This window comes from Fulmarus glacialis, unplaced genomic scaffold, assembly GCF_000690835.1.
Source record: "Fulmarus glacialis isolate BGI_N327 unplaced genomic scaffold, ASM69083v1 scaffold39217, whole genome shotgun sequence".
Lineage (NCBI taxonomy): Eukaryota > Metazoa > Chordata > Aves > Procellariiformes > Procellariidae > Fulmarus > Fulmarus glacialis.
In genome coordinates this window covers 1-17,480 of record NW_009225875.1, presented here as the reverse complement: position 1 = coordinate 17,480, position 17,480 = coordinate 1, and the positions used below count along the sequence as shown (strand labels likewise).

Here is a 17,480-nt window from a genome sequence, read left to right as displayed (position 1 = left end):
AAGTTCTTTTACAATTAAGTGAACATAATTCCATTCTTCACGCACATCTGTGCAGAGGTAAAGTCCTCTTATTGCACTGCTTTTTTCTCATTGTTACGAGTTCCTGGGTCCTTTTTATGAGCTCTTCTGTGAATCAAACTGTTTTCTTCTTTTCATCTATGGCATTTCTTACTAGCTGTTATTTTTAAGTGAGACTTTGGTTTTTCACATGCCTCATGGAAATATAGGCAAATGTCAAAAACATCTACTGGAAAAATCTCCATACTTCAGCAGGCCCAGAGGATTTAATAATCAGCATGAGATTTTCTTCCTCTCAGCTAGTGACTCTTTTTGTTTTAAAAAAATAATATTAATACTAAACAAATAAATAGAAAACTCCAGTTGCTTCTCTTTCTCAGTGTTTATTTTCGGATGCTTCCAGAATTGTCTTTTGACTGTGGTTGCTGACATCCTGGGCTAAGGCAGCATTCATTAGCCTCAATATTACTAGAGGGGCTTTGAGGATTTTTTTTTTTTTTTAAACAGGGAGGAGTCACTATTCTGGTTTTGTTGTTCTGTGTTTTTTTTTAAACAAAAAAAGCAGCAGAATGGAAATGGCAAATTAAGGACTGATTCACTGACTCCAACATTTCTCCAGAAACATGTCAGCCATGTGTTATAGTGAGAGGGAGAAAAACCTACTGGTAGAGACTTTAAAATCAGAAAAAATTTAAAAGTGCCATCCTTTCCCATAAGAAATCTTACAGTTTAGCCGCTTGAAATTATTGCATATGAGTAGAGTGTAACACTCTCCTCAAACTTCAGGTTGGCTGAACTTCTCAAAATAAACAAATTCCTGCTTCATTTCCACTTGCTGATGCACTTAGGAGTAGAAAGCTAGCTGAAGATACGGCTAATTGCAGGTTTACTCAGCCTGTAAGTCATGGTGTATTGGACTGACAGACTACAGCTCTTATTCCTTCCCCCACCTACCATCAGGACCCAGTGAGAAGTAAACACTTTCACGCTCCCTGGCCAGCAAGATTTTGTAATTCATTTCTGATCCCAATTACATAGAGCATCGCATTTTTTCCATTCAACAAAAAGAAAATGGGATGGCTTGGGTGAAATTTAAAGCCTTGCATCTGCCTGACATGGACCACTGGTCCTTGACAGCTCTTTGCACAACATCTGTTTTGCTCATCAGCTGGCCCAGGGCCAGCAGCGGCTGCTGCCAGTTAGAAAGGGGAAGACTTTTAAGCGGGAGTAGGAGTAGGAGAGGATCAAGTGCTGTCCTTGGAAGAACTGAAAAAAACATTTAAAACCAAAATTAGCAGTAGGTGAAGAAAGGAAATCCTGGCTGATCATCTGGGTCAGCTAGAGTAAGATTCAACAAACAAGTTAAATCAAGAGTTTAATCAATTTATTTAATGAAAAAAAGGTTCAGTGCAGTAAGAGTCAAGGTGACACATTCCATAAGAGGAGTAAAAGATGGAAGAGCAAGAAAAAGAAGGTATGATGTCTTCAAACCAATCTTGGCAACATTTCTTTTTGGAGTTTGAGCTTTCTGGAAGCAAACTATAAATACTCTGAAAAATAAAGGAATTACAGGAGAGAAAATCTTCGTCTTAAAGCTCTGACACTCTATAGAGAGCCTTACACTTTGTGAGTATTCTAAGAACTGGTGATGTGGCTGAAGGCAACTACATTCAGGATCAAAAAACCCCAAACTTACTTTACTTACTCCCTAAGTAAAACAGTAGACCTCACTTTTTTCCCATTCATTGGCTTTCATGGACTTTACTGAATTCACTCTTAAACTACTCAGTGCAGGAAGACGTCATTAGTCCATAATAAGAATTTTCCTACTGCAATAGCATCAGACAGGAAGAGAGAACTTCTGTGAGGAGTAGCATGGACAGGAAATATGTACAAGAGTTCAGTGAGCAGATTCACATTGTTTTAAATTAGGAGTGATTTAAGTTATATGACTTGTGGATGACTTTTCTGAATCACATCAACACCATGTGTTTTTCAATGCCTGATGTTAAGCACTTAACATGTTTCTTAATTTATTACTTAGGACCTGAGTTAATAGAAGGTAACAGCCTTTTAGACAATGATAAAACCCAATTTGTGTCCTCTGAAGAAAATAATGTAGATACAAGCTAAGCTGAAGTACAGCAACTCTTAATTGCAATCTGAACGTGCGCTGAGATAGACCAATAAGTGTGCAGAGAACTCTAATGCTGACAGATACTTGGTACAGGAACCAGGAACAGCACTTCTCGAGTTAAATACATATATTCTACTTCTGCATCTGGGATTAAACTCTTCTTGACAATTCCCTTTGGCTTACATTACTGAACTAGATAAAATTAACGTCCAAGCAAACATAAGCAGTCTTTTTAAAAAAGAGATGATTTTATACTGTAAGATAATGATTGCCAGCTAATAAAAGTTTAAAGCATTATCATAGCTGGAAACAGTATTACATGAAGTGATCCCAATACTGCAACTTACCTCTTCCCTATGATTCTTTATTGGCATACAGAGAATACTCTGAGTCTTATACCCTGTGATCTGGTCAACTTCTGCATTGAATCTTGGATCCTGATACAAGAAAAAAATACAATTATTTGACTACTTGCCTAAAGACCAGTTCTTTTTCTTCCCTGGTTTAAAGGTTAAGAAAAGTATGATATTTGACTTAACTATTACCCAGGATAACAAAGGTTCCATTACTAGCTAATAATTATATAAAGTTGTTACTATCAGTGTATTAAAACAACAACAAAAAAGCATTTATGTGGAACATGAGTGCCTGTGGATAAATACAACTGCCAGAAAGAACAAAAAACTAAAACCCTAGAAGCCTTTCTTGAGCCTAGACCATCATTATAATAAATTTGTATGTGCACTAACCATCCCTAGTATAGCTTTTATCATTAAGAAGAAATTACAGAAATATACTGAAAGACATGGCCACAGAGGAACAAAGTTTCATGAATGTGGTTAGTGTTTTTGCTTTTACTAGAGATTGCTTGTTTCATTTTTTCAGCTGAATAGTGTTATAAAACTCTGATTTTTTAAAAATCTTACTAAAATAAATCAGATTATTTTTAAAGGCTGCTGTTCTTTCTCTAGTAATTGATTTCAAGCTGAGCATGATGGACTCAATTCAAGAACGAACTTTTAAACTATAAGGACAGGTCATGTCCTGCTGGAAACACACTTAGCAAATGTTTAGACAGTTTCTGAGGCAGCAAACAAGTGTTTGTTGAAAATGAAACCATATGAAATCATACTCCTGTTTTTTGCTTCTGAAAAAGTCTACTCGGTAATGTTACCTAATTCTGTAAACATGCTCAAATTAACTGAGAGATGATCAATCAGAAGCGGTAATTTTCAGCTCTGTATGGCTTTATTAATTAGTTAATTAATCAATTAAGTAATTCATTAAAATTTCCATCATCCCTAAATTCAAAGCACAAAATCAGCATATCCAAAGAGCCTGGAATGAAGAGATGTTCAGCTCCTACTCTTTGTGCCTCAGTTATGATAAAATTCTCCAAAGTATTTTTAGTCATAGCACTCCAGTTTTGCAGACAATTACACTCACAATTTCATTCATTTTGGTGCAGAAGTATCTATACAAGCAGAAATGTAAACATTTAAGTGTCCAAAGCTAGAAATGCAAATACTGGTGTGCACATAGCTGGTTAAGATGGGGCTGATATCTGACTGCTAACGTCAAACTTATTTATTTTGATGTTAGCTTCCTCCAGCATTAGTCATAGCTACATGTTTCTGTATATGCATGTATCTATAATACATGTATTATAACCAAAAACATTGTGTCAGGTTTGCATCTTGACTGGTTTAAGTCAATATAGCTCCAAATACAAATATTAAAATCGCAATATTACAGCAGCTGATAATATGGCTTTTTCTTTTTTCAAGAATTGTTCAAGATAAATTTTCTTGGCTTACCTCATACGCATTCTTGATGTTCAGAGGCTGGCCTATAGCTGCTACATGACCCACAATGCCCTTGTTCCACTCCAGGCGAATGCAGTTGTTGGAAGCTTCTTCCAGGGTGGAGCCTTCTGCCACATCAAACAGCCTGCTTACAAGAAACTTCTCATTAGAGCTATCCTCACAGACCAAGAATAGGGAATAGCGATCAGCTGCTATAAGCTCATGGATATGTAGGAAAATTTTATGGCAAAGCGCTGTGACATCTAAGTGACTAGAAATATCTTTCACAAGTTCTAATAGTCTTGAGCACTGATCCCCTGCACTGGTCTCAATCCTTGGAGATTGCAGAGGCATCTGTTCCTTCTTTTCAGACCCGGAGAGGAAGCTCACTGCTCCTACTGAGTCCTTGACGAAAATAGGCCTTAAGGGTCTGTCAAATTCAGAAGCAGAGATTTTCCTTGCTGGCGTCCCAGAGTTGGTGGTCTCAGCACAGGCAGGCTGGTGACAAGCACAGGATTCACTCTGGGACTTGGTTCCCTCCTTGTAGACTGGGATGGTATGAACTCTCTCAGCAAACCATGCATTAACCATTTCTCTGTAAAACAAAAATAAAAATACAGTGAATGATGTAAGTTAAAAATCCTCAGGAACTAATACATATTTGAAGAGGACACTGCAAAGAGGATAACTTTAAACCTTTTTATACGGTGGGTGTGAGTGCACCTTTAGTGTTCCTCTGTATCAATATTCTTCAATTTTACGCAGCACTTAGCCTAGATGAAGCAGTAATGTTTTATATCCCATAAAAAGGAAGCTATTTCTGCCTAAAGGAAATACCTGAATAGGGCAGAGGAAGACTGCTTATGCTGTGGCTTTCAGAGTATAGAAGATCAGAAGTTTACACTAATTTTGTGCTTGAAAAGTTCTGGTCCTTCCCATTCCTAAGATTTGGATTTCTGTAGAAGATGTATATATATTCATGTTTCTTTCTGGTTTAATTCTGGTTTTTTAGATAATTTGTAGCTTTTAAAAAGATGATTTTGAACTTTAATTCTCTCTGTCAAATCACCTGCAGCCTCTCCTATTTTTATGTCGCCTATACGCTATTTTTAAGTTAACTTCCCCTGCTCTCTCCAAGTTAATGAAAAACGCTGTTTTGACTCAAAGCACGCAAGTTTTGCTTAAAAACTGTCAGAAAGAAACATGAATATTTCTAAGTCAACCCCCTTCAAATAATGAAAAGACAGACTGTTTTCATGCATCTTTCCCATTTCATTTCCTTGCAGATGAAACTCATTGCCTAACTCAATCCAAAATACTGAATAGCCCTAAAATTGTATTTTTGAAGAGTTTACCATTAATTAAAAAGTCACGCATCTCTAGTATTTAACTGTGTGTCTCAAATTAACTTAGCACTAGAATGCCAACCCTAATAATGTCCTCACTAAATACAGTATATCTTGAATTATCCATAAGCACATGTATCATCAATAATATGAGTATACTTTTTCTTATCACTATAGTATTTCCTTGTCCAAAATCTGTTGGGTTGTTTTTTTTTTAAATACAGGGCTTTTTATTTCATTTACTCAGTGTCGAGGATTCCTCACAGCACATGATCTACTCTCAAAAGAAATATTTTTTTCTGAATTACATAATGTATGGGCCTATGAACAGCAAAAATCCTATTAAAAAGTCTGATCTTTTGGAAACCTTTCAAGGTGGTCATGTTTTAAATTTGGGATTTTTTTTTATTTGCTCAGCAGACCACAGGAATTTCGAGAGTGAAGCTGAATGAAACCATGGAAATTAGTCAGGTTAGTCAGCCGCTGATCGGTTACATGCATCAGTATAAGTTAAATATGAAAAGCACTGTACATAGCCTTTTTTTCCTTACAGAACAGCTTCACCTATGTTGTAGAATGCAATACTGCAAGTGTAATTAACCATTAATTCAAAGTAAAGCAATCGATTAAAATCTAAAGTCCACCAATATTATTTTTATTAGCAAGCAATCCAAAACAGGAAACTTATTTGTCTTCTATTACGAAGTTTTGAAAGAGTTTTTCAGATTTTGCAATCGCGTATCATTTGGAGACCTCAACTGTAGGCAAACATGCTATGAAAAATTGAATTGATTTAGGAAATAGTGTGAGTGTAAAGGCAGCACCTGGGCAAAAGAAAGTCATTATGTTACTGTACCCGTTCCACTTCAGTGTGAGCTACCTGGTAATTTTTCTCCCCTCAAAAAACTATGTCTGACTGAGGTAAGCATCACTCAATGTAGCACTATAAAACCAAATTCTTCTCTTATTCACACCAGTGCAACTCCAAATAAATGGATGATAGGCTATTCTTTATTTTGGCTTCTGTCTGTGTACTATGGTCCTGATCATGCAAAACCCTACATACACGGTTAATATCATTTATAGCCCCAATCATCTTAAAGGCTGAATGGTCATTGTGGTTCACAGGATTCACAGGACATATGTCAATCTTTTCACGATGAGAGTCCAAAACCACTGAATGAAAAGTTGGACACAATTAAGGTGGCGGGAATTTTGCCTCCGAGTTCCACAGAGCTAGGATTTCATTCCATGTTTTTACATTTTTCCATGAAGCTCCTGGAACACGGCTTGCTGTAGCAATAATATACCTCAATCAACATCTATTATAAATTTCCCAGCAATCTAAAGCTAGTCCAATTACTGGAAACATGGTGCCAGAGAACACAATGAAATTCCATTGTTATTCTGAAAGAGTTTTGGTTCATTGCTTAGCTACTTATTTTTAAAGGAAGTAAGCTCTGCTTTTTAAGTATATTAATAAAAATTACCAATGATCCTTCTTTATTATAGCAGTGATACGTATTTTTTGGTGGAGTTACCTGATCCAAATGTTTCTTGCAGTGAAGAAGCATAAAGAACAATTAACGTATTATTAGAACTTTGACTTTAACAAGATTATTTGATAGTACTTCAACAGGATAAATAATAAATGTGGGAGCCGTGACTATGTATTACTGAAATGCATAATATAGTTTGCATAGGGCAATATCACATTTGCAAAAGCTGTTTCTATGAGAGTCAAAATAAGAAGCTAGCATTTGATAACATTTAGAATTTTCATTTATTAAACTGAATGAGAAAACAGAATAAAAATTTGTGAAGAAAATGACCAAAAGTATCCTTAAGATATATAAAAAGCTTAAAATGCAAAAATTTGTAAGTAAACTCAGTACAACCTCTAAAATCACTGCTGATAACTCTTGTCATCATATGTGTTATGTTATATGTGGGTTCTTTTTGGTTTACTCTAACGTTCTCAAGAAAAGAAATTACCTGGAAATTCTAGCTTTTTCTAAACAAAATGTAGCATCTAGCACTAAGGCTGCAGAAAAGAACCTGAAAATGTGAACTGGGTGCATTTAAAGCCTCAGGCACAAGAAGGTAAATACAGAATAATCAATAGTTTTAAAAGAAGGCTTGTGACTTGACCCAGTTTCATGATTGTGTGTGCTGACTTGGTTTTTGAACATCGAGGACTGGCATTAATGTAAAATAAGATTTAAAAGTAACTGTAATAACCTAGTATCAGATGGAGAGCATTCTTGAACTAGCGAGTGATTAGGCGCAGGAAGCCGTGTACTTTGTCTAGCATGTTTGAAAATGCACAGGCGTGAACCTGTACTGTTGCTGAGTGACAGTAATTTGTAGAGCAATCTGATTCACTGCTTATTTACACATCAGGAAAGGAGAATATAAAATGCTATCACTTCACCTAGCTCTGTTTTACACTGCATTTACATACGTGGATGTGTTGATATAAGATACAAGGCACAGAAAGAATCAGGTACCCTTTGTGGACAAAGCAAAAGCTAAAGCAGAAATTTGGTTTGTCAGTTGAAACCTGCCATTTTATTTATTCTGGAGTGTTGTGTAATGATGTCCCCTGGCCTTAATGGTGTAGTAATAGTAATCAGTAAGAACAATGTGTTCTGAATTCTAATACCAGTTCTCAAACTGTGGCCATGAGATAATTTAGTTTTTACCTTCTTGCCTTTTTTACTATGTAAAATAAGCATTAATTTATCTATCTCATGGAGGTTGTTGAGGCATGTGGAACATAACTGTAAAATCTTTCACATGAAAGTAAGTACATTTCTTTAATAAGAACTGACTACTTATTAAGTATCTGCACTATTTATGAAGCACTTTGAACAGAACTATATGTGGAGCTGCATAATTATGAGTAACATATTCCTGTCCCCTTTAATGTCTCTTAGATGATGATCCAGTAACTTGCCAACATAGTGTGCAATTCTCAAAAAGCTCTGTAGGTTAACAACAACAACAAATCCTTAACTATACTGTTTAAAGCATGGTTTTCAACTTCAAACCATTTAGGCATTTTTATTTGGGCAACAGGAAAGCCGTTCAAATTCAGCTGGAATAAGAACAGTGTTCACTGACCTTTACTAAATGCCTCTTCTAACAAAGAAACTATTTAGCTCATTTTACTCACACAGTTATACACATGGTGGAAGAACTAGCATTTCACATTAACCGACGTTTTTTAATTCTATTTAAAATCTATCAAAGTCTTGACATGCATTGGCTTGTTGACACTCAAATCTATTTAACAATGCATGACGAGAAGACTATTCTTACTAACACAACTACCTTCTCAGCACAGAATTAGCTCAACAGATATCTGATACCAGACTCATAGTGAACCACAAGTGAGGTTACTGGAAATTAGTAAGAAGTGCTATGTATGATTAAGATGTCACTTTGAAAGGACTACAGGAAGAAATAAACACTTGTGACTACTCTATTCATATTAATAGTCTTCAGTAAGCATTGGCATTGTCTGATTGTAAGGTAAGAGCTGATTGTAAGGACAAGACCCTTGCTGTAGAAGTAAGTTTAGAAGTTGCAGGAGTGTATTAAACAGGAGCAGATACTGATCTGTAGTGATCTACGCAGATAGTTAAAACCAATGCAATGTCTCCATCCCAGCATAGCAATCACTGCATGTTGAGGAGTTAGAGGCATCAGCATCCATTCCTCATGAGCTCCATGAATCCTTTCCTGCATTATGATCCTTTACTGCAGTATGACCCTCCACTCAAGACAGCTAGAATTTATCCCAGAGTTCATAAACAGGAATAGTTGAATGTGAAGTTACCATTTTTTAGTCACTTCTATCAGCCAAATCCAGTCTTTCCTCTATAAATAAACACAGTTTCGAAGGAGCATGACAATAGTGACTGCTGAATTTGGCTGGTGACCTCATCAGCAGATGACAAAATTGGAGAGGAATTTTGAAGAGATAGGGATGAGAAGGGGATGAAAATACAATGGCAGGTAAAACATTTGAAGAAAAACAATGATTGTGTGATCCTTCCCTCTATAATCACTTGTATACAAATACACATTATCTGCATTACATGAAAACTAAGGAACTTCAAAGGAAGTAAGACTCTTTGGCCCTGATTTGTTAAACACTGTACAGAAAGTAGACCTGTCCCTAAAGCAAGAAGTTTTCAATACGAATAGGCAACAAAAATAGAAGATCACTGGGTGAGAAAACAGAGGCACAAGGAAGCGACGTGGTTTGAGCCAGGTCATGCAGAAGGGCACAAGCAGACCTGAAGACAACCTCAGGTCTAAGACCTGAAGAGAACCTTGCTGTATTTCCTGTGCCATATGTATCAAACCATGCTGACCTGACACTAATTACTATTCTGCTCATACACTGGCAATATTAAATAAGTTATTGTACCCATCTTTGCCTCATTGTGCTTATCTTCAAAATACACAGCATATTTCTCAGGGAAAAAAAAAAAAACACCAGTGAAGATGTTTAAAGAATAACAGCCAGATTATAATTGTCTTACTAACCATGTAACCATATTACATATGTAAGACCATACTAATGTGAGCATTCAGCAAGTATTTGGTATCTTTGGACAAAATGTGCAAAAACAGAGCACAAAAGTAATACCAAGATGCAACAATGATAGTATACCGCATCTTACTTATCTTGCACAAAGAATGCATAATAATTACTGTACCATAAAAGTACTGAGTGATGAGTAGCTTTCAGTGAAACAACAAATAATTCCCCATTTTCTCTGTTGCTCATGAATCTTTCATACATACAATGTGTAATGTTTCAGTAGTTGTGTAGAGTGTTTTGCTAATTTTTCATTCAAACCAGCAGTTACTGATAACACACTTCAGAAGGATTCAATCCAAACTTGCCTACTAGAGAATGCCAGCTTTCAAGTACCTGAATTCCTGTGGCCTAATCCTGCTAGTGTTGAAATCAACAATATTTCAAGCCAAGCTTTGTAACTGTTTTCTCAATTGCTTTCCTTCGAATAACCACTAGATGTCTTCAAATTTCTTTCCCGCATCTTGACATAATTTAGACATAGAAATCATTTAAAGCATTAGCAACAAATGAGTTTGAAAGTCAAAGTCACTTGGTTATTATAGTTGTCTTCCCATTTTCTTTCCAGTACTTCCTATTTCACAATCACATTCTAAGTGGTTTTGTCTCCTTTCTGGCCATGGAAAGATTTAAATAAATGGTATAAGGCCTGATTAGATGGAAACAGTAAACTGACTGTAAAAGAAGTGTTTTCAAACTAACTAAAAAAGTGGAGTGATAAAGACAATAGTTTTTTTTTCCTTAAACCCTTTCCAATTGTAGTTACTAGAGATGCAATTTCTAAGAGTGGTAGGCAAACAGTTTTTGAAGACGAAAAATGACTTAAAGTCAGTGCCAATTTTTTGGCACAACTCAGTCAAATATATCAGCATACATTTAACTTTAAACATGTTAAGGGCCCCACTGACTTCTGTTTGAATACAGATCTAAATTAATCACTGTAATTCCTGATTCAAACCACGCTCATGAAAGAGTGAAATAACAACTTTTTAGAACTATGGAATAATGTAAATCTTGTCTGAATGCTCATATTATTTTTTAAAATAGAAGGCAGAGGTTGCTTTATTATTTGAAGCAAAAGTATTCGAAATGGAGGACTAACACTAACAGGCTATTCTTGGCTATTTCCAAGTTTTCTTTAACAACCAAACTGCAAGCTTATCTTCTCAGAAGAAAGCTTTCCTCCATAGAAGGGACTTCCTATTCTCACTATAAAGAAAGATAGAATAAATCCTCAGGGATTGAAGGTCAAATTCTAAAACATGACCTTTATTTCTCTTCCAAATCTTTACTTCTTGTTCCAAGCTCAAAAAAAAAAAAGAAAAACTATGTACCTAATGATTTTGTTGTGAAAGCAATAGGAAATGCCAGTGACTTTGGTGAAAGATGGATTAAAAGTTAAGTTCACACCTGCCTGGAGACCTCATGTAAGTCTTAGGCACCACTTCAGTCCACTTAAATTCCTAAAATAGGGGTTAAGTAGGACTTAAGTGGTGCAGAGGCTTTGGGATGGCTCTCTGTGCTGGGGTGAGTTCACCATAATGCACAAATAAATGGGAAAATATATATCTTTTACTAAGCAGATGTATTTTGTGGCTATATTTTCAGTGCCAGACCTAATGTGAAATTACAACCATTGAGTTATTCACAAGGGCCATTTGAGTAGGGCTTCTTTTCTGGCACTTTGTAAATAGCTCCTTTTGTATTTAATGCTTTTCTTTTTTCTTTTCTTCAAGTAAATCATATAAATGAGAATGCATTCCATGTAAATTTATGTGTTTCTTTGCCAGTAAGGGAAAGACCTGTATTCTGTGGTTTTATTAATTCTATTTCTTCATGACAAAAGCAAAATGCTTCCTCTTTAATGGTGAAAATTAAAATAAGTGGTAGCATATTAGTTCAGGTCAAGAATGTATTGTCTAAAATTGCTTTGTTCTTGATCCGAGTCATATATTCCCACACAATTCAGCTTTAATCTAGCATTCAAATAAGCATGAACATAGGCTACAATGTACTTTATTTGATCTGAAGACATCGTAGGTGATGTATCATGAATGCTACCCTTCTGCAGAGAGCTAGCACAATGTCTACATGCTATGGAAGTCTCACTTCAGCTTCAAAAGTAGACTGATTGGTATTTTTATTTTATATATGTAGTCTTTGTCCTAATCCTGTACAAAGACATGAATTTCCTCCTCACGTGATGATTCTTCAAGAGATGCCCAACACAAAACTTCCATGAACTACTACAATTTAGAAATAAAAGAAAGGTGTCTAACTTTCTTGTCTCCCACAGAGGCAATGTATGCCTCAGCCCCACTTTTCTTCCCAGTTGCCAGAAATTTGACCCTGTTCTCTAAAGTCTTCCTGGTAAGAGCAAAAAAATGGAAATGAGATTTCAAATGCCTATTGGCATTATCAAGAGTACTGTAATATGATAATAAAGTTACCCTGAAACAAAAGGCGGCAGCAAGGGATGTTAACTGTTAAAGTAGTTCACCCCGTCTTATTTTCTACCTGTCCTCTAAGGTTTTTAATTAATGTGTTGTGCGTGCCCTTTTGCTTCTTTATTACCTAGAACAAACAGTACGTAGTAAAAGCACATTCTCCTTGTAGCTGCTTAGTACTATCTGCTGACTAGTTTATCTTCACACCAAAGACACTGTGTAGGAGCTCAGGTTATAGCTTTTGGGGAATTAAAGATGTAAATTGCTAGTAGGTGATTTCTTATCGTTTCTCAAACGACAGTTTCTTCCGTCTACAGTAATTGCTGTTTCAGACATTGTTTCCAGAATACTCTGGCACACACCTAGCTTTATTTCCAAGAATAAATGCCAAAAATACTTAATCACATTTACAACTTCATGAATGTGGGTAACATTCCTTACCTTCCTGAGTGCTTTTTGAATCAGGAGTTTAAAATATTTTGGGAAGATCTTAATACTTTACAATTATCAAGAAAGGCATAAGGATATGGATACATGTATTTATGGATACATTATTTATGGATACATTTAAGTGGGACAACTATGGAGATCATTAGACCAACAAGAAAACTTCCCAAGATTTCATAGAAATCGATTTTTTTTTCTGTACTTCATTCTCAGAAAAGCTCTGTAAACACCTAATAAAACCAAGTAAGTGGGAGAAAATATTCTGATCCCTGCATTAACACCACTACTTCCTGTGGTTTTCAAGCCATGGTCCAAAGAATCGGTGGGTCTAGAGTCCTGTTGTAAATGCTTCACATACGATAACTTAGAAAAGCAAGTCCCCTTTCAGCACATTTGAACAATTTGCATAGGATTCTGTGCCGCCAATGGAAAACTGTTAGGGGTCCTTCAATCATCAAAGTTTAAAACCCACTGCCTACTTACCGAGGTCATGTTAGGGATGAATATGGCTCATACCTGTATATTTTTAGGATTTTTTTTTTTGTATGTCAGTAATATCTTTTTAAGAAAAACACAGGCCAAAGCACATTTCAGTGCAGAAAATCTTCAATAGCTCTATCTTTGGAAATCTGAATTTTCATACACTTGTTCCAAAAACTAATTTTCTTTCAATTAGAAAAAATTAAGCACACATATATTACCAAACAAAACAATGACATAATGCATATGACATATAATATTTATGAGATTAAACATCAAATAGCCAGCTCAAAATGAAAGACATTTTTTAAAAGCCCTCTAGACACAGATATTAGAAGGCAAATGTCCTAAGTAATTTAGTACTGCAGGCAGCCCATTACAAACTGATTGTCCACCAGCCATCAAGAAGAAAAAAACCCAAACAACTCTACTTGAGTTTTTTCAAAGTAATAAATGTAATTGATATATCCAAGTTGTGCAATCTCTGGATTCCAGCAAAGTACAGTTTCCCAGTAAACGCCACTTCTGGAATCCTCAGTGAAGTGCTATGAAGTACCATGCTGTTAAGGACATTTATTTTTCCAAATACAACCCCATCTTAATTCATTTGTAAATATTTCCCAACCCTGCTAATAAGCCAAGTGTATTTATAACAAAATAATCTTATTTCCAATGAAAGGCATACAAGACTTGGGTTAATAATTTGTATCTATCATGCCATACATTTAGGAAACCAGACAAAAACTGCCTGGAACAATGCAGTTGCCTCTAACCGAAAGGAGAATTTTTACTTTGGCTGTTCTGGCAGTCTGCTGCTTCTGATTGCAAAGAGCACTAAGAGAGAATCACTCCTGTATTTTTAAGAGTAGGGAGAAACAGGAAGTCAGAAATACTGAAGTATTCCGTAGGGGGTTAAAATAAGTATGATGTTTGGACATGACAATGCATGGATTTTTTTTTAAAGGAACGTAAAAAAAAAAAACTTTAGGAAGACAAAAAGGGTCATGAATCAGCCGTAAATGCAGTACAGTTTTGTGACAAAAAATGCTGCAAATTATGCCTTTATAACGTCTAGTTAGAACAGTTATATTTGTAGCAGCAGCTACAAAGAGCCTTTAACAACAGTATGGGTAAACATTTCACTTCAAAACTTTTCTGCTTTCTGGGGAGCCAGAATATGGTAGGCAATTCTAAAACTTTGAAAGGGGAAAAATAACAAGAGGAGCTGAAAAAAAAGGAATAAAATAAATAGCTTAAATTTAGTAGGAGCTAGGCATTTAGAAACTCTTGAATGCATAAGACAAACTCTCCAGCCAGGTTTGTCAACCAGCACACTGTATCACAAAGGGAACCAAATTCATCTCATCACTGAGTGTGCTGGTGACACACTTCCCCTTTGTTGTTCTGCACTTTGATCATACTGTAACAACATTTCATGGATAATAGCTATTTATATTATCTCTGTATGCCACTTGTCTCCCTGGTACAAAATAAAGTAATAAATAACTGATTCTGTAGCTTCCTACTCATGGGATCACAGTTTATTCACATACTCGGAGGGAGCAATTTAAAGGTATTCACCTGGATTACATCCTTGTAGGATAGCAACCTTGCGCTGTACAGGTGGAAGTCAATTAACATAGCTTTATTGCAGAATATGTCACTCCACCTAGCCATCAAAGACTTGAGGAAGGCAGTAATGTGGCCTGCCCATAGATGCTATCAACCTCGAGGCATTGCAGGATCAAAATACAAGGTGTAAACCATTTGTATATACTTATCTTCTACAACACATTTTAGGGGAGAGTAGGAAAGCAGGTGCAAATTTATTAAGTAGACGACCTGCAGCCCTTCTCCCCAAGACTCCAGAATATGGATTGGGGAGCCTAGTGACTCTAACAGTTGCCACGTTATGAGCAATAGTTAATACAAACTAATTGTGAATAAAAAGAAGTATTTTCTTTTAAAGTTTTAAATGTTTTCTTTTTTTTCACCTTGCCAGAAAATATAATTTTTATTTAAAACATGAAAACAGATACTAATATCAGTGACCTATGCAAAATGGAACAAGAGGTAATTCAATGACTATATGAGATGATGTGACTCCCATACTTAAAAAAACCCAACAAAACAAATCTGCAGGCATAAGACCACTCAAAGTATTTATTTCATAAGTATTATTTAGACACCTAATTAAAACTTTTTTTTGTGGGAATCACCAAAAGAACTATTGTATAAAACACTATGGGAATTAATTAATTGCATAAAAAAAAAATTATTTAATACCTATCATAAAATTGCTAAATTAGGTTCTGATTCAAAGCTCATTACTATCAGTGGAAAGGGCTTGTATTACTCTGTAATAAATGGTTGAGCTGGTTATCTTTTCCTATTCCTGTGTATAAGTATTCAAGAAACAGCTACATAAACTATCTTTATCCATTAGCAATTGTGCCTCGCAATGTGAAGTAGAATATGCCTCTGTGCACCACAAAATACCAAGTTAACTAACTTCTTGGTCTATTGCTTTTAGGACCTGTGAGGACTTTGGCATAATATGAAGCAAAACAAAAAATCAGAAGCAGTAAATTAAGATTAGAAAACAGCTGAAACTCGTTCAAGGAACGCTGCTTTACTTGACAGAGTAAATATAATGCTAAGTAACAAAAGATTAACAGCATAGTCTTTGTTCAATGTATTGCTGTTGTACAAAGATTCAACTAAAACAAAGCATGGCATTAAATTTTAGGGTTTTTCTCTTTTCAAGTTCTAAATAACACTACAATCTAGAACATTAAACCTTTTTACAAAGTACATCAGTTCTTTCAAACCGCTCAGCTTTACAGGATATCATTTTAGTGACTAAAATTTGAACCAACATACAGTCAAGTAACTTGTCATTTGTTTTTTCAAATACAAACTTACATATAAAAGAGGTATTCCTTATGATATAGTTTTCTATTTATACGGTAAGAACAAAAAAAAACCCACATTCCATGCAAGACAGCAGAGAAAAGAGTTTTGAGACAAATGCAATGTTTCCATCACTTCAAAACCATGACAGAATTGTTGCCAAGCCAGAACTCAAAGTCAACAGTTTTTCTGCAAAACCCTCACTAAATGCAGAGGCATTGCCGTCATGGAGACATGACTGAATTGTATTTTGTGAACTACTGCTCATTTCAGACCCACACAAACACGAAACTGTGTCTCAGCATTGGGGTGGGGGGGCGGGAAGACTAGCCAAACCTCTCCATGGGGAAAACAAATCTGATACAGCGGTTACTATTAATTAGCATTCCTATTTGTTCAATACTACTTCCAGTTTCCAAAGGAAGTGTGACATGCTGAACTAATAAAATGCTACTTCTCAAAGTTGCTAACACCCTGTTTCCTTGGCAAACAAGCTACCCTTCAGTTACACACCATGCACTAGTGTTCTGGAGAGTATCAAGGTTAACTACTTCCATCTATGCATCCTACACCTAGGCACAGCCTTTTTTAAAAAATCAACATTTAAAGGACACTTTTAAAGGCATTTTTATTATTTTTCTGTTAAATGAAGCTAAGGAAGAAGCAGCAGAAGAAAGGGGACTGCACGACAGATGGTCACAAGAAAGCAGGTGACCCCTGAAGCTTTCTAGCTTGCTGCGAGTCAATTATTAATGGGGATTTCTCTTCTTACCGCCCCATCCCATGCAGAGAGGAGCAGGAGCAAAACCTCATTCAGAATATATCCATCCCAGCTAAGTGACTTGGGAAAGAACTAGATCGGCAGCGATGAGCAGATGGTGCAAGCGGCTCAGGAACAGGAGAGGAGCGGAGAGGAGAGAAGCGAGCCTGCGGAGACGGCGTGTCCGAGGAACAAACCAGAGGACTTACTATCCCTCTCCACTAAGATATACCGTGGGAGTTGCAGATCGCCTGTGCTCTGCATCCCCACTGCTTTGTTTATCGGAAAATATTCAAAATGGAAACCTGACTCCACTTCTAAAAATAGCCGAATTTACTCGATTTCAACTTGAAGTCCCACTGCTGAAGTGTGACAACGGGGAGCAAATACCTCGTTTTATCTCCAAAAGGCAGCATGTCAAGCCAGGAGAAAAAAAAAGCCCAGACGAGCTCTTCAGGTCTTTACATCAGGTTTCCTGCAAGAACCACCACTAAGGAAAGGCGAGCGCGGAG

The 17,480-nt window shown here is 36.1% G+C and overlaps 1 protein-coding gene across 2 annotated transcripts in view; it reads right to left on the bottom strand.

Moving 5' to 3' along the window:
* Positions 1-13,821, bottom strand: part of PDE5A (phosphodiesterase 5A, cGMP-specific) — a 58,875-nt gene extending 45,054 nt beyond the window's left edge. The window contains exons 1-3 of one of the 2 annotated variants that reach the window (XM_009582625.1): positions 13,680-13,821; positions 3,973-4,555; positions 2,503-2,592 (exon numbers count right to left, since the gene is read on the bottom strand). In XM_009582625.1, coding sequence (XP_009580920.1) covers positions 2,503-2,592; positions 3,973-4,551 — 669 coding nt within the window. In that variant the 5' untranslated portion in view covers positions 4,552-4,555; positions 13,680-13,821. Of the gene's footprint in view, positions 1-2,502; positions 2,593-3,972; positions 4,556-8,486; positions 8,516-13,679 lie in introns of those variants that run through there. The other variant, XM_009582624.1, reaches the window with a different exon arrangement.
* Between the last annotated feature and the right edge of the window lie 3,659 nt (positions 13,822-17,480).